Below are 27039 nucleotides of genomic sequence, written 5' to 3'. Positions count from 1 at the left end.
GACCAAGGATTCGAACTCAAGTTTACCAACTCCAAATCCAGTAGTCTTCTTGCTAGTCTACATTGCCTCCTCGTAGCAGGTCTGAGATTTGAGCTCAGGTGTTCTGGCTCCAGAGTCAGTGTTCTTTCCACTTTGTTTAATGTTGAATTGGCTTTTTAAAAAATACATTATTAAATCTATATTATGTGTCCACAATACATTTTTGAGAACCCACAGCATACTCAGGATTTATTAAAATTATCTCAGTGATCCAAGAATATGGTTAGAACGTCCATTTCCCAGCCCTCTGTGAATTTTCTAGGCCTGAGCCAGCTGTGCCATGTAGCATATCACTTTTTTTTCTTTTCTTTTTTTTTTTTTTTTGGTGAGGCAATTGGGGTTAGTGACTTGCCCAGGGTCACACAGCCAGCAACTGTCAAGTGCCTGAGGCTGGATTTGAACTCAGGTCCTCTTGACTCCAGGGCCAGTACTCCATCCACTATGCCACCCAGCTGCCCCTAGCATATCACTTTTAATATACATTTTTCCTCTTCTCAACTTCTAAGCATCTTTAGAGCTGATTCTATGTCTCCTACAGGTATGTTTGTCTATCAGTTAAAATTGCTGCTAGATTAGTGGGGCTAAGAGCATTCATTCCCTGACTGTTGATATTCTTAGGGCTCTAACAGTTCTGGGTTCAGTTATGGAGAAGTCTGGCTTCTGATGAGAATCTGGCTTAGACTTTTTTTTCCTCTCACTCTTTGGCTCTCTATACCTTTACCAACCTGAGGAAATTTGCTTAAAACTTAGATTTGCTTCATGTCTAGGGATGTTCTAACAAAAGGGAGTAAAAATGAATTCAATGTAGAATATGAATCAGGTATGGGGAAGCTATTTATTTTCTCTACACAGAAGAAATATTTAACATATCCAAACCCACAAATGGGCCTTGACAGGAAGATTTAAAATGGGATACTGAAACTTAGCACTCTTCTTTTTCTCTCCCAGGAGGTTCAGACTTTAAACCATCAAAACATAAAACATTGTGTAGGACTGCTGCATCATCATTTCAGATTTCACCTCTGCTCTGCACTTTCCGTATAACTCCATCCAGGCCCACATCTTCTGGAAAGCCAAACCAGAAGTGGGTCTCGTCCTCCAGTTGGTGGCCATCTTCTCCAAGAAGCACTATCCCCAGCTGTAAGGGGGTGCTTCCGAAAATGGGGCAACAGGTGGCAAAGCGGATAGAGAATTGGTCCAGGAGTCAAGAAGACCTGACTTGAGACACTCTTTGTGACTCAGGGCAAGTCGTCACTTAACTTCTGTTTGCCTCAGTTTCCTCATTTATAAAACGGGGCTAATAATAGCACCCCCCTCATAAGTTTGTTGTGAGGATCCAGTGTTTAGCACAGCACCAAGCACATAGCAAGTGCTACATAAATGTTACCTATCATCATCATTATTAAATGTGTTGTTCAGTTGTTTCTGACTCTTCATGACCCCATTTAAGGTTTTCTTGGCAAAGATACTGGAGTGGTTTGCCATTCCCTTCTCCAGTTCATTTTTATAGATGAGAAAACTGAGATGAACAGGGTTAAGTGACTTGCCCAGGGTCATACAGCTAGTAAGTGCCTGAGCCTGAATTTGAACTCACATCCTCCTGCCTTCAAGCCCTGGGCTCTATCCACTGTACCACCTCACTGCCCCATTATTAAATGTAGCTAGCAATAAATGAGGATCCAGAAGCTTGAGACTGGAGATGGCCCTAGATTTTTAAGGCAATTGGGATTAAGTGACTTGCCCAGGGTCACACAGCTAGTAAGTGTCTGAAGTCATATTTGAACTCAGGTCCTCCTGCCTCCTGGGCCAGTGCTCTATCCACTGTACCACCTAGCTGCCCCATTAAAACACACACACACACACACACACACACACACACACACACACACAGAGAGAAAAAGTAGCCAGTGTCCAAAGCCCATGTCTATACTTGTTTAATTCCTGATGTTCTTTAGCTGACATGTGCTTACAGCTTAACATTTCTCCCAGGGTAAGTGTAAGGACCCAAGTCCTCTCCCCTCCAAAGATGAGCTCAAATAGTTTGAGCATATCCTATAAAAAGAAGAGAAAAGTAAAGACACATCCATTCCTTTTAAAGATCCAGTAAGTCAGTGGTTCTTCCAGTTGGAATAGGCCACGAAAGGGTTTCTTCATCGTTCCAAAGAGTCCTTCAGCACTGCGCTGTTATCTCAGAAGTGGCCAGTAAAAGAGGCCACGCTCTCTTTTTGAAAGATAATGAAGAGAATCATTTCCATCCCGAGATTTATTGACTGCCTCTTATCTTAGAATATCAGCAGTGTTTTAAACTATTTTAATTCCATTTTATTTTTAAAAATTAAATCTGTGGCATAAAATATTTTCAAGGAAAGAGAGGGAGTCATCAACTTTTCCCCATGGAAATCTCATTTTTAAATTCTTACCAACGTGAGTAAGCTCAACAAAAATACAGATTCACTACATTAAAAACATGATAGAGAGACCACTTATGGAAACAAAGGTAGAGAAGCTAAAGGCAGCTAGGCGGAATAACAGAACACCAGGCTTGAAGTCAGAAGATTCCTCTTCCTGAGTTCAAATCTCACCTCAGACATTTACTAACTGTGTGACCCTGGGCAAGACACTTCACCCTATTTCCTCATCTGTAAAATGAACTGGAGAAGGAAATAGCAAACCATTGGAGTATCATTGCCAAGAAAACCCCACATGGGATCACAAAGAGTTGGACGCAACTGAAAATGACTGAATGACAAAGGGAAGCCAACCAGATGGAGCAGAAGACTGATCAGTTACCTATCTAATGCTTCTCAATTTCACTTTGTATGAAGCTGCCTTAATCTAGGTGATGTGGATGTCCTTCAAGTCCAAAGTCCCCAAACAACGTGGTTTGTGACTTCATTTGGAAATCTCAGTATAGACCTAGACCCATTCCACAGAATACCTGAAGGTAATCCATTTAGATTACTACAGAAAGACAATGATGACAGACAGCATTAGAGAATTCTTCATGGAGACATAGACTCCTATGTCACTGTAATAGGCAATAGATTCCTTCTTTTTTTTTTTTTTTTGTGGGGCAATGGGGGTTAAGTGACTTGCCCAGGGTCACACAGCTAGTAAGTGTCAAGTGTCTGAGACCGGATTTGAAATCAGGTAATCCTGAATCCAGGGCCGGTGCTTTATCCACTGCGCCACCTAGCTGCCCCGATTCCTTCTTAATAAAATAAATTCCAGTAGGTTCCTGCTTAAATATGAGCTCCTGGAGAGGCAGGTCTTCCTTTTCTGTTTGTAAATCACCACCATTTAGCAGAGTAGAAAAGATTAATAAATGCTAGTCCGTTCATTTATTGCCCCTAGGGTCAAATGCAAATTCTTTTGTTTAGCATTTAAAGTCCCTTTCAATTCGACTCCAGTCTCCCATGTCTAGCCTTATTATAGTCTACTGTTCTTCATAGACTGTACAGTGGCATCCTTTCTGGTTCTCATACACTACACACCATTTCCCATCATCTCCATGCCTCTGCATAGGCTGTCCCCAATGCCTGGTATGCACACACTTTTCACCTGTGCCTCATAGCATCTCTAGTTTCCTTCAGAGCTCAGATCAAACATTATCTTCTCAATTAAGTCTTTCCTGATTCCCCCAAGATGCCTTCTCCAATCTTGTGTTTATGCATTTGTTAGATAGACAAACAGACAGACTGACAGATGTGCATGTTGTCTCCTCTCATGAAAAACAAGCTCTATGACTGCAGAAACCATTTCTTTTTTCTTCTTCTTTTGTATTCCCAGTGCTTACATAGTAAAAAATTAATAACTGCTTGTGGAAAGATTGATTGATTGATTGCTCATATCCTTGCTTGCTAAGTCGGTCAGCAATCCGAGCATAAAAGGTTCTTAACTAGCCTCTCATTTTTAATGCTAAGATATTTCCCATTGTTTAGCTTCACATACATAATACCTGGCACACAGGGAGCACTTAATAAATGTTTGTTAACTTGATTTCTTAAAAAAGGAATCATGAATTGCTCAATCAGATCTAATGCTGGTCTACTTTCAGAGGTTGGTTATTATGAATTGATTGAGTGTCATGGAAAGAGAGCTCTGGCTTTAGAGTTAGAGGACCTGAATTTAAATCCCAGCTCCTGTGTGACTGTGGGCAAGTCTCTGCCTCTCTGTGCTTCAGTTTTCTTTTCTATAAAATGAGAGGTTTGGGCTAGATGATATCTAAGATCCCTTTCAGCTTTGAAGCTATGATCTGGTTATCTCTCTCTTGCCTCTTCCATCCTTGTACTATCTGGGGCTGCAGTATCTCATTTCCTCTTGGGTCCCTGAGCTTCCTTTAGGCTACAATTAAAGAATCATTTATTAAAGAATAATAGGCACACTAATGGAGACCAGATTCTGTTTGTATAATATGAGCAGACAGATGTGCATTGTTTTGTGCTACTTTTAGATGAGCAAAACTATTTACAAGAAATTTTCCTGAGACCACCCAACTCATTTTACATGGAATCTCCAGTGACTTCCAAGCCCTGGCCTCCAGAATAAAGAAAATGCAATAGTTCTTTGCCCCACCCAGTTCTAAAGACATGACTTAATCTTGAAAGAATTGGTAATCTTCCCCTGCCAATCAACATTCCTACATCAAATAAAGTATCCCTTTTTATTTGGAAAAATAAAGGTGACTTGGGAGCCAAGATGGTGGAATACAGTCAGCAGCCCTGCTGAACTCTCCCAATATTCCCCTCTAAACAACTTTAAAATAACTCCTCCAATCAAATTTTGGAGCAGCAGAACGAGCAAGAGGTCAGAGTGAGATCTTTTTCCAGCCTAAGACAATTTAGGAAGTCAGCAGGAAAGGTGTGTGAAGCTGGGGTTGGGGCGAGGCCAAGAGCAGCAGGAGCACCAGCAATGAGCTTTGGAGGCACTTGCAACAGCAGCAGCAGAAGCAGCAGTTTGAGAGCTTTCGGCTCAGAGAGTTTCTGGGTCGCAGCTCGAGGACAGGGTAGAGAGGAGCACTTCTCATCATTCACAAGAGAGCAGGAACCCTATCAGCAGTTTCAAGGCAAAGAGGAGGGCCTAGTGAGCCCTTGAGGCTACAGGGGAGGAGGGGCCAACTTTAACATACAATTCAAAGTCAAGAAATAGTCTGGGAAAATGAGGAAGCGATAACAAAAAGAATTTGACCATAAAAAGCTACTACAGTGGCAGGGAAGACCAAGACATAAATTCAGAAGACAACAATGTGAAAATAGCTACAAGCAAAACCTAAACTAAAAAATGCTAACAACAAGAATTTCTGGAAGAGTTAAAGAAAGAGATAAGAATGCTACAGGAAAAATTGGGAAAAGAAATCAGAATGAAGCAAGAAAATTGTGAAAAGAGAATTAACAGCTTGGTAAAAGAAAAAAATACCTTAAAAAAACAGAATTGGCCTAATAGAAAAAAAATACAAAAATTAGTTGAAGGAAAGAATTCCTTAAAAAGTAGAATAAGCCAAGTAAAAAAGAAAGTACAAAAATTCACTAAAGAAAAGAACTCCTAGAATTGACCAAATGGAAAAAAAAGTACAAAAACTCACTCAAGAAAAGAATTCTTTAAAATTAGGATGTGGCCAGGAAAAAAGTAGGAAGCTAATGATTCTACAAAACATGAAGAACCAATAAAAGAAAGTCAAAAGAATAGGGAAAAAATAAAAGAAAATGTGAAATATCAGAAAAACAACTTACTTGGAAAATAGATCAAGGAGAGAGAATTTAAGAATTACTGGGCTACCTAAAAGCCATGATCAAAAAAAGAGTCTATACATAACCTTTCAAGAACTTATAAATGAAAACTGCCCAAACTTGGATCCAGAGGGTAAAATGGAAATTGAAAGAATCCACCAATCACCTCTAGAAAGAGATGGATAAAAACTTGCAGGAATAGTATAGTCAAGTTCATCTCTTTGGGCCACTCTTCCAGTCCTAGATGTTATGATTTTGATTCCCTTACTAATAGAGAATGCTGATTATAGTGTGATGGGTTTTTGATTTAATAATAAGGTTATTGCAGGAAACTCCAATTCGAAGAATGCTTGCATTGGCTGGGAATTCAGCAGTCCTTTGACCCCCCCCACCATCCCCTTCATGTTTCAGAAGAGGAAACTGAGACCCTGGGATGTGAAAGAGCCCATTCAGACTCATATAAATAGGAAGTAGTCAAGGTCCAGAGAGGATGTGATTTGACCAGGTCATATAGCTACACAGAACAAACCACTGAAAGCTTCATTGATTCGTTGGGGTTCAATTAAATAAAGCAGAATTGTGGATTTTATTCCTAACTCTACAAGTAACAAAATATTTGATAGAAGTGGTAACATCTATACCCCCATCTTTTTCATAGGGTTTTGGAAAATTTTAGTTTTTAAAACAATAATAGCTCTCTCGTCTATATCATCTTTTTTTTTTTTAAGTGAGGCAATTGGGGTTAAGTGACTTGCCCGAGGTCACACAGCTAGTAAGTGTTAAGTGTCTGAGGCTGGATTTGAACTCAGGTACTCCTGACTCCAGGGCCAGTGCTCTATCCACTGCGCCACCTAGCTGCCCTGTCCATATCATCTTAAGGTTTACAAAACACTTTTTTCACAACACCGTGACTTAAATAGTACAAATATTTTTCAAATATTTTTTTACAGATAAGAAAACTGAGTGTCAGTGAGGTTAAGGAACTTACCTAAGGTCACACAAGTATAGGGATCCCACAGAGCTCAATTTTGAAAATAGGTACCCTAACTCCAAGTTTTTCCACTATACCCAACTACATAGATACTTCTGTTATATGTGTAGATAGGTGCCTTATATCTTATGTTAGTTCTTGGTTATTCATAGAAGTCTTACTTTTAAGTTCCTATTATATAACTAATTTTTAAAAAAGACCCGAAGTTGTACATTGACACAGTTCATTATCTTTTCTTTTTACTCCAAATTACCCAAGAGGCAGTCTTTTACATTTAAAACAGTTAATTATTTCTACCCTTCTTCTGACCCCACAACTTGGGAAAAGTAGAACAGTATTTTGCATTGCAATCTGAGAGGTGATGCTATCCACTTTTAACATGGAATGAGAAACAAACAAGCATTCTGGGCAAACAGGAAACTGGATAACTTCTCCAGGTCCTTCTTAGCCAGGTTTGTCATGATTCCATTAGTACACTTTAACATTTTATGAATTTCCAGAATGCCAAGCACAGCTATAAGTACAAAGATGTTTTCAAGACAAAGCGAAATGATCCTAGATTAATAGTCTTCTTTTCTATAGTGCTCAAAAGCTTATAAAATACCTTCTACACAATGACCCTTTGAGCTAAAGAGTGTAAGTATTTTTTTCCTCCATTTTGCATAAGGACAAAATGAGGCTCAAAGGGATTGGTGAGGCAAGTGGTTAGAGGTCGTGAAAAGAATTATGTTTGAAATACTTGGGATAGACTATTGATATGTTTTATTTTGTGACAGCATTGTTTATGAGCGTATACTTTTACTGAAACTAGGCTAGCTCAGAATAAGTGTTTGTTGACTGTGTGAAGGATCAGGGCCAGAAAAAACCAGATGGAGGTGCTTTCAACACCATTAGTTAGTTCTCAGTTGAATGCTTGATTTTATGCTGCATACACATTTTTCATTACACTTCTTTTTTGGTTGTTGTTGTTGTTAAGAATGGTTTTTATTCCAAGGAAATGTGTAAAAATTGTGGCTCTTAAAGAGAATACTGTTAGAGCTATTGCAAAGGCTATTGGTGTGGAGAATTCACATATTTCAAGGACATTCAAGCCCACAATAAAACAATCAATCACTCCAAAACCAAAAGAAAGTGTGGCTGAAAATTTAAGACTGACCAACTATTGGTGTGAAAGGCTAATTAATCCTCAGGAAACCAGCAAAGACTCTCAGAGAGGCCTGGCAGCTAGAGGAGTTGTTATTGATTCCTCTACACTGTGGTGTAGCCATTATGAAGGAAAAGAAAAGGGGGGGGAGGGGAAGGAGGAAGAGTGGAAGGAAGGAAGGAAGGGTGTTGTTTTAAATATAAATTGGGGGTTCTAATCTGCACCCCCCCAGTTTTGGGGGGAAGCTGACTAAAATCACTGATAAATTCAGCAAGAGTTTAGGCTTTTAAAGATTTATTAAAATATATATTATAAGTTAGTGGAGAGAGAGAGAGAGAGAGAGAGAGAGAGAGAGAGAGAGATTGAGAACAGATTCCTTATAGCATGGAAATCCTATCTCAGATCTAATTCGGTATAGCCAGAGAGAAAGAAAGCAATTTTCTTTACTAACAGCCCACGTGAAATATCTCACCATCACACAGGTGTCCAAACGACTAAGAGGGGCACCCCCTGTTCTCCATCTGCCACCCCACTCGTTTTCCGGACGAAAAGAGGCTGATCTTCAACGGCTTCTCCCAGAAGCCATGTGTGAAACAGGAAGCAGGGTTGTCCACACACAGAGCTCCAAGCTAATTGTTTGGTAGCTTTGATTGACATGACTACAGGAAATTCTATAGACGTAACTTCTGGATGCGAAGTCACATGCTTTCTCCTCAGGGCAGAGCTCTGATTCTCACAGAAGGAAGGAAGGAAGGAAGGAAGGGAAAAAAAAAAAGCTAACCATTGCCATGAAGGAAAAAAAAAATATTTGTCACAGACAAGAGAATAGAAAGACAATGACTTGGGGGCGGGGGGGGGGTGGGTGGGAGTGAAAGGGGGAAGAATACTCTTTGCTATTGAAACTTATTTTTTTCATTCAAGACTATACCAAAACTATTATCAGAAGTAGTCCAGGTGAAACTGTAAAATCTGAGAATTTTCATTTGTCTACAAAACAACTATTCTAAAAAAAGTTTTTATCTTTTTTTCTTTTTTTTTACTTCAAATGGGCCTGGTAGTCTTGCCCATATTGGGGGAATGATGACACCTGATAAATGTATTGATATATTGAGAAACAGAATTATTCCCGTATTGTAAAAATTCCCAAATTAAGGCAGAATATTGCTGCATATCATACCACAAATCATAATAGATAAGAAATATATTTCAAGGATGAAGATAAATATGTTTATGAGTGGCTTGAAACCTTACCTGATTTAAACCCTATTGAAAACTTATGGGTTCTAATTAAGGTTAGATTTGGAAAGAATGGACTGTTTGTCAAAAGTATGCTTAACAGCCAATGTGATGGGTAATTTCATAAAGAATGGAAGAAAATGTGTCCAACTTGTGAATTCAGTTTCAAATTAAGTCTAAAACAAGTGAATGCAGCCAAAGGACATATTACTTATGAAAAAAGGGGTTTTTTTCAAGCTGTAAAGTTTATTGTATGCCAATAAATTTATTTTACTTTGTCCCAGTTCATTTGTACACTATTGATAGAAGTTTCTGACCTGTGATATGAACCTAGGTGTCTCCTATATCAAAGTTCTTTCCACTGTCTTATGGCTAGATCTCATTACTTTATTGCCCTCCTCCATGACCACAGATAATGAAAAATTGACTGAGATTTTATCACTGTTTAGCATATGTTCCTAGATCTAGAGCTAGAAATACCCCGCCTAAAGGTCATACAGTCCAACTCCCTTATTTTAGCCCTAATTTCAACTGAGGCCCAGAGGGGTTAAGTTAAGTTAATAACAAAATGGGCGTTCAATCTCAGGTTCTATAATTCCAATTTCACTATAGAATGGTACTAAGCTTAGTTACAGTTGTATTCCTTCATTGGAAGGAGGTATATACTTAAACTTTTTTTTTAAGTTAACAAAGAGATAGAGAGGATCATGGGAAGTAAAAAGGATAATTTGATTACATGGAACTAATTTTTTTTGCATAAATTAAACCAAATGCAGCCAAAATTAGAAGGAAAGCAGGAAACTAGAGGGAAATTTTTATAGCAAGTTTTTCTAATAAAGGCCTTATTTCCCAAATATATAGGAAATTGATTCAAAATTTATAAAAATTAGAGCCATTCCCCAATTCACAAATGGTCAAAGAATATGAACAAGTAGTTTTCAGAAGAAGAAATCAAAGCTAGCTATAGTCATATAAAAAAATGCTTTAAATCACTATTGAATAGAGAAATGAAAATTTAAATAATTCTGAGGTACCACCTCAACCTATCAGATTATTTTAACATTTAAAAAAAAGGAAAATGATAAATGCTGGGTGGGATTTGAAAAAATAGGGACGTTAATGTACTCTTGATGGAGTTGTGAACTGATCCGACCATTCTAGAGAATAATTTGGAACTATACTATACTATACAATTTGAAAGGACTTACGAAGAAAAAATGTTCTCTATAGCCAGGGAGAGATGAACTCTGAGTACAGAATGAAGCATAATTTTTTCACTTTATTTTTCTTGATTTTTTTTCCACCATGGCTAATATGGAAATATGTTTTGGATGATTTCACAAATATAATTGATTTCATATTTGCTTGCCTTCTTAATGGGTGGGGGAGAAACTAGAGGGAGAGAACTTGAAACTCAACATTTTAAAATATTAATGTTCAAATAAATTATAATGCTTTTTAAGTTAACAATGGGCGGGGTGGGGGGGGAGTTCCAGGAAATCATGTGGAGTCTCATTTGCACTATAATGTAGAAGACTATATTTTACAATGTTAAGTTTTATTGATACCTTTTCAGGTCAATCATACAAAAACACCAAGAGGATCCAATTTGTTTGCACTTTTCAAAAACAACAGACACCAAAATAACAACCCCATCCCAAGGTCTGAACAGAAGGAAATCCTGCTATGAGATTCCAAACAAAGTTCAAGTAAAAAGCAAAGTCTCTTTATTTGTTTTTCAGCTGAGTTTCCTTTTTCATTGTGTCTTTAATTGCACCAACAGAATATGTTGTACTGCTTGGTGTGTCTTTTCATTTCTCAATGTCCCTTCATTTTTGCTCTTGGCCTACAGCTGTACTCAGCCCTCTGGCATCCCTGGTCTCTGCCTGACCTTATTCCCCTGCATTTCTCATGGGGAAAAGAGAGAGACCTTTTATATTGTGTGGGTATCACTCTTAGTCACTCAGGGTCTGGGTGGGGTAGGACAGTACCCCAAATCACAATGGCTTAATACATCACTTTCAAAAAGAAAGAGCCATTTTGTCTTCCAGAAAAGTTGCATCAAAAGTTAAACAGCTTGATACACTCGAGGCAGGAAATACCTGATGTATGTGATCTACAAACAAATTCACACTTCCTATATGCTAGCTCAACATTTATTTTCCAGTTAAAATATTAGTTAATCTATGAAACATTATCTTTTTAGGTATAACTATAACAAACATAATGAATTAAATTTGTGAAAGTTTTGATCTTGACACCTCATATTGTATTTTTAAAATTTAAATTGTAGGTAGCAGGCATGCATTTTTGCATGTAAATTTTAAAGATCAAGAGAAAGTGGTTCCTTTTTTAAAGAAATTTTAAATTAAACACTATGATTTTTTTAAAAGGCCTTCCCCTTTGGACCCTATATGAAAATGTGCTTTTTACCTCTATAATGTGTATATATACTATCTATCTATCATCTATCTATCCACACACATAGTACATGTGCATACTTTATTTATATATATATATATATATGTACATACATATACGTAATACATATTCATACTTTATGTATATATGGTATAGATACAGTGTGTTTATACACATATATACATACTACATTATATATATATACACATTACAGAGGTACAAAGCAAAATTTCATATATGTGTAGTATATATACTGTGCATACACACATATATGTAAGTGTGTATGTATGCGTGTGCACATGTATTATTGCAGATTGTAGCTATCTGTGCTTGTATCTTTTCGTGTGTGTGTGTGTGTGTGTGTGTGTGTGTGTGTGTGTGTGTGTGTGTGATTTCATCTGGATAGAGAACTCCCTAAATAGAGACTCCCTCCATCGACAATGATAAGCAATTCCTCTATAACTTAGAATTATCTGGGGCACTATGAAGCTAAGAGATCTGCTCATGGTCCCAAAGCTTAATATGTGTCATAGTCAGGACTTAACTCAGCTCTTCCTGACTCCAAGACCCTTTATCCAATATAATAATTAGCATTTACATAACACTATAAGGTTTGTAAAGTACTTTACATATGTTATCTCATTTGATCCTCCTAACAACCCTAGCCTGTAGGCAGTATCATTATCCCCATTTCACAGATAAGGGCATTAAGTCTGAGAGAGGTTAAATGCCTTGCCTTGGATGACACAGCTAGTAAGTGTCTCAGGTAGGATTTGAACTTGGGTCAACTTCCTGACTCCAAGACCAGCACAAATGTGCTGCCTCTCAGTTGTATCTCTAATGGTCTTCTTTATGACCTTTTCTATCTATTGAGTAGGGACTGTCTTTTGCCTTTCTTTGTGTTTGACCCATAGTAGATCCTTAATAAATGTTCATTTACTGATTACTAAAATCCTACCTGTCCTTCAAAGTTGAGTTTGATGCCCTAGTCAGTAATGGTTTTTCCTTCTTCACTTTAGATCTCTTGTGTATTTATCGTATATTAGAATCCTTTGTATAGCTGTCATATTGTCCTACTACACTACAGACTCCATAAGATCAGACACCATGCCTTATCTAAATCTTGTGTCCACCTCCTCTTACTTAGCACAGTGCCTTGTAGGCATTTGTTGTTCAGGCATTTCAATCATGCCCCACTCTTCATGACCCCATTTGGGGTTTTCTTGACAAAGATACTGGAGTGGTTTGCCATTTCCTTCTACAGCTCTTTTTACAGATAAGGATACTGAGGCAAATGGGGTTAAGTGACTTGCCCAGGGTCACACAGCTAGTATCAAGAGGGTAATTAGTAAATATTTATTTAGCTGTATTGAATTCATCCTTCCCATCTGCCCAGTTATTCCTCAGCTCTCTATGTATCTCTATGCATCTTAAATTATTCCTGTCTATGCTTCCCTTTGTCACTTGTGTTTATTTTTATGATGGCTTTGTCCTGAGTTTCTTCATCAGAATGTCAGTTCCTTGAGAATTACAGGCAGCTGAAGAGATGGTCTAGGCTCCTAAAAAAATAAGAGTTGCTTGAGGGATACTCCATACTTAAAGTAAATAGCAGAAGGACTATTAAAGAGGAAATCAATACATATATTCGAATAGGAGCTGCATACAAGCTAGAAGAGATTTATCAGAAGCACTAAAAATGGCCTGAGGTCAGAGAAAAACTTGCGAGCAATTACATTTTTAAAAGTAGAGATAAAAGCAGTTCAGTTAGTGACAGCATATTTAATGACACTTAAGAATGTTTTTCTTTTTGATCTTTGCTAAAATTGGGATGTTTCAAAGGTTGTAAGTATCCTCGAACCATAAAACCTTAGAGAGACCTCAGAGACCATTTGGCCCAATCTCTACCTAAGGAAGTCAATTACTTCTATAACACCCGTCACATTTGATCATTGAGCACCTTCCTACCTGAGAACCTTCAGTCATAGATAACACAACACCTTTCAAGGTGGTTTATTTCATTAGGTGACAACTTTACCCATTTAGGAAGTTTTCCTTATACTGGGTGTCCCAAAAGTCTTAGTGCAGTTTTAACCCTCTGTTTGAACCCTCTCACCTGACATCATTTAGCTTCTGTTCATCTATCCTAGTTCTGCCCTCTGGATACAGTTAGAAAACCAGTCTGATCCTTCTGCCAAATACAAATCCTTGAAATATCTAAAGATGTTAACCAGTCCCCATTTCATCCAAAAACCAAATTTTCCTTTTACAGGGCTAAATATTTCTCATTTCCTTTATCTGATCTTCCGATGGAACAGTACGGTATCATTCACCATCTTGGCAAACTTCCCTGAACATTTTTCAACTTACAGAGTAGTACTTGGAGCTAAACCCAATACTCCAGATGTTCTGTGATCAAGTGCAGCACAATGGGACTTTGGGGGCAGAGGGAATGTTCACTTTACCCCATTCATGGTACTAGTCTTTTATTAATGCATCATATTCTGTCATTAGCTTTTTTGGCAGTCACACCACACTGTTGACTCAAGCTGAGCTAAAATCCATTGACTTTCAAGTTTCCCCTAAATCTAGACACAAACTACTTTTTCCATTAACTGGTTCTTCCGTACTGTACTAATCCAGGGGTGGGGTTTTTTAAAACTAAAATGTAGGACTTTATCCTTAATTCAATATCATATTAATAGATTCAACCTATTGTTCCAAAAAGGTTAGCTCTTTGTGGATTCTGATGGTGTCAATTAAGGAATTAACTCTATCTCCATGTCTTTAGATATTTCTCCTGCTTCCTGCCTTCAAAAATCTGCACCATGGGTTATCTTTATCTTTATGCAGATCATTGTTAGAAAAAACTGAACAGTGAAGTGGCAAAGAAAAAACCCTATGACCTTCCACTGGAGACCTCCCTCTGGGGCACTCCCGATCTTTTGAGTCTGATCAGTCTCCCAGTTTTAATTTTTTTTGGGGGGGGGGCAATGGGAGTTAAGGGACTTGCCCAGGGTCACACAGCTAGTAAGTATCAAGTGTCTGAGGCCAAATTTGAACTCAGGTCCTCCTGAATCCAGGGCTGGTGCTTTATCCACTGCACCACCTAGCTGCCCTGCCTCCCCCGCGCCCCCCCCCCCCAACCAATTTTGATTTTTACCTCACTGTCCTACCTTTCTGGGAAAGACTTGTTCATATGCTTTCCTAGATATACTATATGTGAGACATTTCCCTCATCCATTAGCCTAGTATCTCTCAAGAAAGAAAATGGATTTAATTTGACATGGCTTTTTTTTAAAGTATGCTTTATGGATGCCTCTAGTCTTTATATTATAATCATTTCAACGTCCCATCACTCTTGATGTATAATAAAGAAAAATAATTAGACAAAGACCTTGATACAGGCATACAGTGACTGAATCTGATTTTGTACTCAATATTCTGTCCTAGTAGACCCCCAACCTTTGTGTCATGAGGAGGGAGGTAAGTTCCATTATCTGGTCTCTGGGACCTTTACTGAATTTCTTGTTGTTGTTCTGTCATATATTAGAATCCTTTGTATATCTGTGATATTGTCATATCACACTGCAGACTCCATAAGGTCAGATACTGTGTCTTATCCTGTGTCTACTTCTTATTACTTAGCACAGTGCCTTGTAGGCATTTGTTGTTCATTCGTTTCAGTTGTGTCTGGTTCTGTGTGATCCCATTTGGGATTTTCTTGGTAAAAATACTGGTTTGCCATTTCCTTCTCTAGCTCACTTTACAGGTAAAGAAACTGAGGCAAACAGGGTGAAGTGACTTGCCCAGGCTCACATAGCTAGTAAGTGTCTGAGGCCAGATTTGAACTCAGGGAGATGAGTCTTCCTGACTCCAGGCCTGGTATTCTATCCACTGTGCCATCCAGCTTCCTATATACATGCATTTGTATCTACATATATAAATATATGTATATGTACATTAAAACATGCCTGTGTACAAAGATGTGAATATGTATATTGTATAAAATATAAGTAAATGTATACATGTTAGTAAAATATAATTGTGAGGGGGCAGCTAGGTGACGCAGTGGATTAAGCACCGGCCCTGGATTCAGGAGGACCTGAGTTCAAATCCGGCCTCAGACACTTGACACTTACTAGCTGTATGACCCTGGGCAAGTCACTTAACCCCCATTGCCCCGCAAAAAAAAAAAAAAATATATATATATATATATAATTGTGTATATTTGTGTGTATATCTGTGATCTATATAAATATGTGTATGTGTATATATATATATACACATTAGATGATTGATAAATAGATAGGTAGATAGATCGATCTATACACACACACACACACACACACACACACACACACACACACACATCTCATGTGTTCTTCTCAATAACCCTATGAGGTGAGCACTATTATTATGCTCATGAGGATGAGGAAACTGAAGGTGAGGGGTTAAGTGACTTATCCAGAGTCACACAGATTATAAATGTCTTAGTCAGGATTTCAATTCAAGTCTTCTTGACTTCAAGTTTATACTCAGCTATTAGGTGTGATGTAGATAGACTGCACATTCTTCTGAATATGTGGCAGGCAGCATGGATGTTTGGGACCAGCCCAGGCATAGCTGTCCACATGACAAAGGGATAGGCAGATCTTGATTAAGGTCCAACAGCAAACAAGGAAGAGTATATGCCAAGATTCCACAGTAAACTTTGAACTCTGTTTTCTCATATACCAGACTGGATTTGATGGAGGAGGCAAAAGGAGGTTTAACAGATAAACTGAGGCTTGAGTTCTTATTAATAGTACCTAAAAGGGTTAACAGAGAAACTGAGGTTTCTGTTCTTACAGTAACCAAGAAAGTTTGTCACTATCAACCCTCACCATCAATAGAAACAATAACCAGGGACCATTAACCATTAATAGCCATTAATATTCCTAGATGACAGGACACCTAGAAACTAGATCTAAAGCAAAGAGATCATAAACACAGAGACCCTCTGGGTCTGACAAGTTTAAGCCTGTCTTTAGGAACATGCTCAGAAAGAACCAAATGCATCCTTGGGTTCACCTTATGATGTGTAAACCCCAAAAACACCTTCAAGGAAAAAGGTACCTGCCTCGGAGGTTGTCTTAGGACCCCAGGAAGTCCAAATAGGATAAGACGTCCCATGAACCTCCTACAAGGAGGAGACTGAGATCATGAGGAAATAACCTACTTTATCTCACTATAAATATACCTATCCTTCTTCCCCCTAAACAAGACACCTATCTCCATGGTGCTCTCCCTATGGTCAACATTCTTTCAGTAAAACTTGGGAAACTGAGTCACTGAATCTTGTAATTCTTTGGGACGCCTCACAATCAATCTGATCAATTAAACCCACCCCCCTACATCAGATTTAATGACTTTACCCCAATTGTTTGTCTTCATTTCTCCCTGTTGATACTTGATTTTTACATTTTTCTTGGGTTTTTCTTTTTTCTTTTTTTTTTGCGGGGCAATGGGGGTTAAGTGACTTGCCCAGGATCACACAGCTAGTAAGTGTCAAGTGTCTGAGGCCGGATTTGAACTCAGGTCCTCCTAAATCCAGGGCCAGCGCTTTAACCACTGCGCCATCTAGCTGCCCCATGGGTTTTTCTTAATATCCATGTTTCTTTCTACCTCTGCCTTTTGTGGGGGCCAAAATTAGATATACTGAGCATTATTTGGGTGACTCGCCTTAATATTGGGGTCCCAGAAATATGAGGGACCTTTTTAGGTTTAATCTCCCCTCTGAACTATTCTTTTTAGATATTTCTTCCAGGCCAATAAGAAAGGAGCCTCTAAGCTTTAGTTCACAAAAGGACCAGATTTTATTACTTGGGAATTGATTAAACAACAAAAGTGAAACTAATAAAAATCAAAGATAAGGAAATGGGAAAATAGAAATACGGATAGATGCTCTTAACTCTAAACTTAGCCTAAGCTGGCTCACAGGAATTTAGGGTTTTCAGTAGGTAACTCACCAACCTGAACAACCCACCAGTCTAAGTTGCTCATGCGCCACCACGACCTCAGTCAACACCCAGAGAGAGCACTTCAGCATTCCGGAAGTGCCCCCAGAGCTTAGCCTACTGGAAGTGCCTCACCTCCCTTCAGGTCAAGTTCAATCTTTCCTCCCCCAAAAGGGGAGGTCCTTCAAAAGCTGCTCATGGAGAGTTCTCCTTCTGACCTCAGTAGCATACATAATCTCAGGGTGGGCCAGGTGTGGCCCCTCCCAAATGATTCAGCTAAAACTTGCGATGTTAATCTTTACCACAATTTTTGCTACACTTTTCTGAGTTTAGATTATTGGTGAATCAAACTCATGGATGCCTGTAGGCCTTGTCAGTAGCTATCATGTCCTCTCTTTCTTAAATACACTAAAGTCACTCCTTTAATAATCTATCCCAGTATTTCCCCCCCCCAGGAATCAATGTAAAACTCATCAGTCTAGTTAGAAAATCTACCTTTTTCCCCTTTTGAAAACTGTAGACACTGCTCCCACACTTTAAGTCCTACAACACTTGCATTCTCTACAATTTCTCAGATTATGGACAGTGGTCCAACAGTCACTTCCACGAGTTCTTTTAGTTCCCTGGGATGGAATTCTTCTGGGCCCACTGACTTGAATTCATCAAGACATTCCTTTGCCATTTCACTTTATTTATACTGGGTTACAGTTCCCTCTTAGTCATTTTTGGTTTATCCTCTCAAGTCTAAAGATCAATCTCATTGATGATGAAAACTGAAGAAAAATAAGCATTGAATCCTTATCTTCTCTCTTTCACCCATTATCATCTCACTGCTCCCCAAACAGCAATTCTATCCCTTCCTTATTCCTCCTTTTTTGCCCCAACCCATATTGCTTTTTAAAAATCCTTTGGGTTTCCTTAGCCTTTGTAACAAATTTTGACTCATTAGATGTTAGCCTTCCTGACACTATTCTCCTTTTTAAAAATTTAATATTCCTGTAGTTGTCTCTAATTCAATTCTTTTACCTGCCCTTTTCTAAGCTTGTGAGTATGCCCCTAGGGCTGTCACTTATATTTCTTTAAGATACTTACCTTGGGGCAGCTAGGTGGCACAGTGGATAGAGCACCAGCCCTGGATTGAGGAGGACCTGAGTTCAAATCCGGCCTCAGACACTTAACACTTACTAGCTGTATGACCCTGGGCAAGTCACTTAACCCCAATTGCCTCACTAAAAAAAACAAACAAACAAAAAAAGATACTTACCTTGGGGTAGCTAGGTGGCGCAATGGATAATGCGCTGGCCCTGGATTCAGGAGTACCTGAGTTCAAATGTGGCCTCAGACACTTGACACTTACTAGCTGTGTGACCCTGGGCAAGTCACTTAACCCCCATTTCCTCCCCCCCCCCCCAAAAAAAGATTCTTACCTCTTTGTTTCCAGAATAGTATCATTTGTGATTGAGTTGTCAGATTTTTTTTCACCCCTGGGACCCTCCTATTTGCTTGAGCTGACTTATAGGATCCTGAATCCCAACTCTTCCGTTCACTGCCAAGATCAAGTTATTTCATCTTTCTGGGCCTCAGGTTACTCATCTGGAAAATTAGGGAGTTGGACCAGATGACCTCTCAGGTCCCTTCTGCCCCTAAAGCTATGGTCCTACTTCAAGCCCTGACCCTATGATAGAATTTCTGAACTCTTCTTTTTCCCCTCATAGCTAGTTTAATTTTCTTTTTTTTTCTTCCTTTCTTTCTTTCTTCTCTTCATTCTCTCTTTCTTTTGCTCTTCCTTCATTCTCTTTCTTTGTTTCTTTCTTTCTTTGATGGGAGCAAGGGGGAGGGAAAGAAGGAACTTTGGGGGAGTCTATGGCAAATAATGCTTGAAAATGAAAATATGCCACAAATAAAATTATAAAATATTCTATAAATAAAAATATTTTTAAATGCTATGACAATAAGACCAATGCTGGTAGCCCCATTTCATGTGTCCTAAGAGAAAGAGACAGTGGGGGTGGGGGTGGGGCGCTCAATTAGGGGGTACGATTTTTATCAGGAGCCAATTAACATATCCATTAAGGTACCACATAGCAAAGTGATTAGCTCCCCTTTAAAAAAAATTTAAAAGCATTTGACACAGTATAAACATGGTGAGAGAAATTACTATGAGGAATGTCTAGAATTGTCGGGAAAAAATAGCAAGTCAACCTGTCTTTCAAAACTGTGACCTTGAGAACCTGCCAGTGTGTTTGGATTTGAGCAAGCCCCTCTCACTTTGGAAGTGAGTTATGATTCAGAGAGTGCTGCTTTTGTTTGTTTGGCTGTGCTTTTTCCTTTCTAGACCCTTAAAGGGACAGGATATTTACGATGACTTGGTCCTGTTTTTCCTAAACCTTTATCTAAGTATATAGTCCAGTATGTGAAAAATGACCACTCCTAGTGACTCATTATAATATGACTTGTGTAGATTTTATTCAACATCTAGACATAGTACCTCTCCAGATCAGTGACTTCCAAACTGCCTTCTAAGAATGTCTTTGGACACATGACTACATTTCGGTGACTTGCTTGAACATTTCACTAAACTCACATAACTTACTTTGTTTTATTGCCTACGTGTTCTCTTCCCCTAAGATGCTTTAGCTGTGCTCCTGTCCTTCATGCCCTACCCTCAACTAGAGCATAGAGCCAGACCTAGAAGGGACCTTAGAGGTTATTTAGTTTTTTTGGGGGGGGTTCCAGGGCAATGAGAGTTAAGTGACTTGCCCAGGGTCACACAGCTAGTGAGTGTCAAGTGTCTGAGGTCGGACTTGAACTCAGATCCTCCTGAATCCAGGGCCAGTTCTTTATTCACTGTACCACCTAGCTGCCCCCAGAGGTTATTTAGTTTTAAAGAGGAAGTGAGGCCCATAGAAGTCAGATGACTTGTCCAAGGTCACACAGACAGTAATCAGAAAAGCTGGGGTTTAAGGTCACAGAACTTCAAATACAGGCATCTTTCCTCTGAGCTATAATTTTCAACCCTACCTCAAGCCCCAAGCACACAATAACAAGTTTTAAAGGTGAGTTTTATCATTCTTCAGTCATTAACTCTTTGTGATCCCATGTACCTTACATCTATGGGGTTTTCTTGGCAAAGATGCTGGAGTGGTTTGCTATTTTCTTCTCAAGTGTGTCCCCATTTTATAGATGAGGCAAATAGGGGTTAAGTAACTCACCCAGGGTCATGCAGCTAGTAAGTGTTTGAGGCCAGATTTAAATTCAGGTATTCCTGACTCTGGGCCAGGCCTCTATCCACCAAACCACTTAACTGCCTGAGGGTAAGCTAACACTTCCATATTCCCTTCTAACCAAGAAGAAAACCAATCACTCCCTCTCTGATGTTACCTTCCTCTATGTACATTTGCATGTACCTGTTTAAATAAACATGTTATCTCCCCCATTAAGAATCTAAGCTTCTTGAAGGCTGAGACTCTTCTTATGTGTTTACCTTAGTTTTTTTGTTTTTTTTTAAAGTGAGACAATTGGGGTTAAGTGACTTGCCCAGGATCACACAGCTAGTAAATGTTAAGTGTCTGAAGTCAAATTTGAACTCAGGTCCTCCTGACTCCAGGGCCAGTGCTCTATCCACTGTGCCACCTAGCTGCCCCTGTTTACCTTAGTTTGTACCCCCAGAACTTAACTCAGTGTTTGGCATGTGCTTAACAAATGCTTCTTGATTGATTGTATGAAAACAAGAGGGTGCCAAAGTAGATTAGGGATACCTCCACAGCCCTTTCTCTCCGAACTTAGTTTGTGCCTGCTCCTTTCTTCACCTGTCCCTGTCCCCACAGGCTGTCTCCTTTCATAAGCTGGAAAGTAGGGTTTCATGGACACCTTTGGCAGTCTGATGAAGCTCATCAACTCCTTCTCAAAATCATGTTTCTAAATGTATGAAAGAAATTACGTTGATCAAATTACAAAGGAAACCAATTATGTTAAAATATACTATCAATTTTTTAAAATTTGGATACTCCAAAATATATTCCTGGATATATAAATTAATTCAGATACCACAAAATATGTCCCTGTGTGTGTATACATATGTATGTATGTATGTATGTATATAAACACACATAAATATATGACCCTTAGAAGACCTAGGAATTACAGGTTAAAAATCTTTGTTCCACAGGACAGTAATCACATTCACTGCATGAAAAAGAAGAGACTTGTCTTATTCCTATGAAAGATGCTATCATTTCAATTCACCAAACATATCCCTGTTACTATGCTAAACACTAGGGTTACAAATAAGAAAAAGACAGCTCCTGCCTCTAGGAGCTTACAATCTAATGAGGGAAGATAATAGACAAAAAGAGGCTATAGAGGGTCACCAAAGGGTACCTGGCCAGGGGCACATAATGTTTGTTTAGTCAAAACCAAGCAGAACAGCTGATAGAAAATGAACTAACCTGAAAAGTTCTGAGCCCTCTATAAAGGAAGGCTTTAGGAAGAGTTTCCTTTCTCCAGCCTTCCAATCAGAGGGTAGAGGCAACTAGAAGATGTTGAGTGTCAAAAGCTGAATCAGTCTATATGGCAGTGAAATTTCAGGGGATGAACTTTTCCCGGGGGTGGTAGGAGGTTCATGGAGTCAAACAGAGTCCACTGATGGAAAATGAAGCTGTCTCTTTAAGAACTATAGGGGCAGCTAGGTGGCACAGTGGATAAAGCACCAGCCCTGGATTCAGGAGGACCTGAGTTCAAATCCAGCCTCAGACATTTGACACTTCCTAGCTGTGTGACCCTGGGCAAGTCACTTAACCCTCATTGCCCCCCCAAAACAAAACAAAAACCCTACAGAACATTGCGGATCAACTCTTCCTACTCTTTGATAACTCATCATTCACTGACAAACAACCCACAAAATGGTGTTTTGAAGTTTTTTTATTCATTTAAATATTTCTTTTCTTTTAAGAATGACCAAAGTGTGGGTGATATGCAGATAATCGGAGGGTGTGACCTCTCTAAACTAGCTGGCAAGGTAAGTCCATTCAAGTTGTCTCTCTGAATACTGATGTTAGAGGAAAGTCAATAATGTTTATTGTACTAAATTTCAGGCACTTTTGCCATTTAAAAAAAATCCATTTCATGCAAAGGCAGATGTTAATGCTTGTAAGGGTAGCTCTTTTATAATACACTTCTTTTAGAATACTTTCAGGATAAGATGCAGACTTTTGACTGTCTGAGCTTTTCCACCATCTTCATTCGAGATAGTAGGAACACTCTTTGTTCGTGGGATTATAAACTTAGAGCTTCAGGGGTCTTCAAGATGAACTTCAAGTCCAATACCTCCAATTGACAGATGAAAAAACTGAGGTGTAGAGAAGTAAAAATACTTAACCAAGGTCACACTGCTACGGAATCAGGATTTGAACCCAGGTACTCTGACTTTGATTCCAGTACTCAGTCACATCCCTAGTTAAGCAAGTGAAAGGGAGACATTTCCTTTTATTCTCATCTACTATCTGTGTGTCAGCACCTCAATATTTTGATGGAGGTTACCATAGGAATGTTTCAGATGGTTGTTGTTGTTGAGTCATTTCAGTCCTGTCCAACTCAGTGACCCCATTTGGAGTTTTCTTGGCAAAGATACTGTAGTGGTTTGACATTTCCTTCTCTGGCTCATTTACAGATGAGGAAATGAGGCAGAGTCAAGTGACTTGCCCAAGGTCACACCACTATTAAGTATCTGAAGCCAGATTTGAACTCAGGAAGATGAGTCTTCCTGATTCTAAGCCCAGTGCTTTATCCACTGTGCCACCCCACTGCCCAGTGTTTTAGACACAAAAACATTTGAAGGATTTAATATATTTGTTCTTTAGTACAAAATTCAATTCCACATAGGGTTGAAACAATATAAGAAAAGTTCCTAGCTCTCTGTCCTCTGCGCTGTCAGAAACAAAACAAAACAGAACAGAACAGCTGTGTGTGAGGTGGAGTGGGCTATGCCAACCATGAGGTCATGGAAGAACCACCCCCAGTCTGGAAATGGAGCCCCAAACCTGGTAGCTTTGATTTCACATACTTAGCAATAAGTAAAAAGGCTGTTTCGATTCCAGCATAAATACACAAACAGGAAGGAAGAATTGTTCCCAAAAGCAGATGGGCTCTGAGGAATGTGACCTGTAATGCTAGCTTGCTGTGAATGAAAGCAATGCAGTCTCTGTTTGTTTTAGACTGGGCTGACTTATACCTTGTAGTCATTATCCCTGAACAACTTCAGCTTTCTAAGCAAAATGGATCAGGCTAATACCCAAAGCTTAATCTTCCATTTTTGTGGTTTTTTTTGTTACGTAAACGAGTGCTTTGATGGAGGAAAGAAGTAGCAGCCACATTTAATATTTTGAAAATGCATAATAATACTAAAGTAATAGCAGAGCATCAAAGGTTTTGATTGAAAACAGCTTAGTCTTTCTGCCTTGATCCCTCAAATGAATGAACTAAGCAGCATAGTATGAAGGACAGAGTACAAAATTTGGAGTCAGAGAACATAGGTTCAAGGTCAGGCTACTTCCTAGTTCCACGACCTTGGGCAAATCACTTCTTCTGGACTTCATTTTCCTCATATAAACAATGAGAACCTTGGAAAAGACCATCTCCAAAGTGTTTCCCATCTCTAGAGCTAGGATCCAAAACAGAATGAGGACCAAATGCCAAAAGTATTTTTCTGTCATAAATTAGGCTTAATTAGAAACTACATTAATCAGTCAATCAATCAACAAGCACTTTTTAAACTTTGCACTGTGTGCTGGTTGGCACACTAGAAACTGAGGAATCAAAAAATATACAGGAAACAGTCCCTGGCCTCAAAGAACTTCCCTTGTTACTGTAATTTGATTACTAGGTCACTGTTCCTAGTATTATATCAGGTTTTATTTATTTGTCAGGTTTATTTATCAAGTTTATGTTTAAGTTTTATATCAGGAAAGAACCTGAAGATCTTCCAATCAACCATCTTTATTTTGCAAATGAAGGAACTGAGGTCAATAAATTTTTGTAATAGTTGTTGCTCAGTTGTTCAGTCACGCCCAACCCTTCGTGACCGAATGCATGGCAGGCCCTTCTATCACTCTCTCAAAGTCTGTCCAAGCTCATATTCATTGCTTCCGTGACACTATCTATCCATCTCCTCCTCTACCATCTCCTTTTCCTTTTGCTTACAATTGTTCCCAACACCAGGGTCTTTTCCAATGAGTCCCGTCCTCTCATTATGTGACCAAAGTATTTAAGTTTCAGCTTTGGTATTTGACCTACCTGTGAATTGCCTGAATTAATTTGCAGGAGTAGATGGAGATTTTGTTGTTTTTTTTGCAGGGCAATGAGGGTTAAGCGACTTGCCCAGGGTCACACAGCTAGTTAAGTGTCAAGTGTCTGAGGCTGGATTTGAACTTAGGTCCTCCTGAATCCAAGACCAGTGCTTTATCCTCTGCACCACCTAGCTGCCCTAGATAGAGACTTTTTAAAAATTTGACCATTGAGGGAGTTTGTTGTGCTTGTCTATACATGTTTGTAACAGGTTTGGGGGGTTCTGTCTTCTACAAAGTGAGGAATGGGCAATGGGAAAGAAAGAATGTGGACCTGAAAATAAAATAAAATTGCATTTTTAAGAAATTATTGCATCAGTGTACTGATACCACCACATTAATAATAGCTAACATTTATATAGTGCTTTACAAATATTTCATTTTTTCCTCACAGCCTTGGGTTGTATTATTATCCCCATTTTGGAGATGAGGAAATGGAGGCAGAGGGCCATTAGGTGACTTGTACAGGGTCAAACAGCAGGGAAGTATCTGAGGTCAAATTTGAACTCAGATCTAACCATTGTGCCACCCAGCTTCCTCATTATTAGGCTAAAAACTAGCTGTATGATCCTGGGCAAGCCCTTAACCTCTTTCAGCCTCAGTTTCCTTATCTATAAAATGAGAATAATAATAATAATAATAATACCTCCCAGGGTTGTCATGAGGATCCAAAGAGATAACATGTGTAAATACTCTTTGCAAACTTTAAAGGGAATTAGTTTATGATATTTCTTTGTAGATGCTATATTTCCCAATAGATTAAAAGTTCACTGAGGTCAGGGACTATTTCATTTGTCTTTGTATCCCTAGCATCTAGGAAAATACCTTACCCACAGCAGGCAATTAAGAAAGTACTTGTTGAATTAACCTGAACACCTTGATGGTCAAGTCACTTTTCTTCCCAAGGTCTCATTTTCCTCATCTGAAAAATGAGAAGATTGGAGGAGATGATCCCAAAGGCCCTTTCCAGGTTTAAAATCGTATGATCTCCTAAAGCTATCATTTCACTCTTATTTCTTCTACTAGGATGATGTCACATTTTCCTGAAGTAGTTTTCTTCATCAAAACAAAACAAATCCCTCTTTAAAAATATAAGAGGGGTCAGCTAGGTGGCGCAGTGGATAGAGTACCAGCCCTGGAATCAGGAGATCTGAGTTCAAATCCAGCCTCAGACACTTAACACTTACTAACTGTGTGACCCAGGGCAAGTCACTTAACCCCAATTGCCTCACCAAAATATAAATATAAATATATATATATATACATACACACATATATACATATACATATATATACACACACATATATATACATATATATATATATATATATACACATACACATGAGGACCTAGTCACTGCTGCAGTCATTTACCATCAACTAAAGCCATCTGTCCCCTTTACTTATGCCCTGCCACTGCCTCTACAGTCACAGCTGCCCAAGCCTTTGGCACATCAAGGCCAGCCTAGAGCTAGAGTTGAAAGGACCAGAGGGGAAAAGTTTCTACCACAGCCTAGAAGCACAGATACATGTCTATCTGGCACCCCCATATGTCAAAGATAAACCAACGTAGAGATCACCCCACGACTAACAGGTCAAATCAAGCTACAGTATAAGCACATGATATGAGGCAAGAGCAAGCGCTTATACCAGCCATATAATCAGTCACCCTTAGTCCCCTGGGTGCCAAGTCAAATCAAGTCAACAACCATTTTGTGAAGTATTTACTATATCCCAGGCACTGCCCCCAAAACTGAGGACACAAAGAAAAGCAAAAGCAATCCCTTCCCTCAGGAAGGAGACAGTATTCAAATAACCATGTACAAACAAGATGTGTACAGGGTAAATTGGAAGTAAACTCAGAGGAAAGGTTTTGAGGGAATCTGGGAAAGGCCTCTTCCAGAAGGCGGGATTTCAGCTGAAACTTGAAGGACCCCAGGATCAAGACTAGAAAGAAGAGTATTCCAGGCACGAGGGACAACTGGTGAAAAGCCACAGATACACAGTGGCCTAGATGTCATCAGAGCACTCAGCAAGTAGGAGATGATTCACAGAACTCCAGTGACTGGCCTCGTGGCTGTTCCACCAATAGGACATCTCCAGGCTTTTTCTCTGGCCGTCCCCTGTGTCTGGAACTGTCTCTCTC

The 27039-nt window shown here is 39.1% G+C and overlaps 1 protein-coding gene across 2 annotated transcripts in view; it reads left to right on the top strand.

Moving 5' to 3' along the window:
- PRTFDC1 (phosphoribosyl transferase domain containing 1) overlaps positions 1-27039 on the top strand; it is a 107144-nt gene that overhangs the window by 61513 nt on the left and 18592 nt on the right. For both annotated transcript variants that reach the window (XM_043968037.1, XM_043968038.1), the window contains exon 4: positions 22505-22570. In XM_043968037.1, coding sequence (XP_043823972.1) covers positions 22505-22570 — 66 coding nt within the window. The remainder of the gene's footprint in view (positions 1-22504; positions 22571-27039) is intronic.

Source organism: Dromiciops gliroides, chromosome 5 (genome assembly GCF_019393635.1).
Source record: "Dromiciops gliroides isolate mDroGli1 chromosome 5, mDroGli1.pri, whole genome shotgun sequence".
NCBI lineage: Eukaryota > Metazoa > Chordata > Mammalia > Microbiotheria > Microbiotheriidae > Dromiciops > Dromiciops gliroides.
The sequence above is the reverse complement of the archived record's forward strand: the minus strand, read 5'-3'. Positions and strand labels throughout refer to the sequence as shown.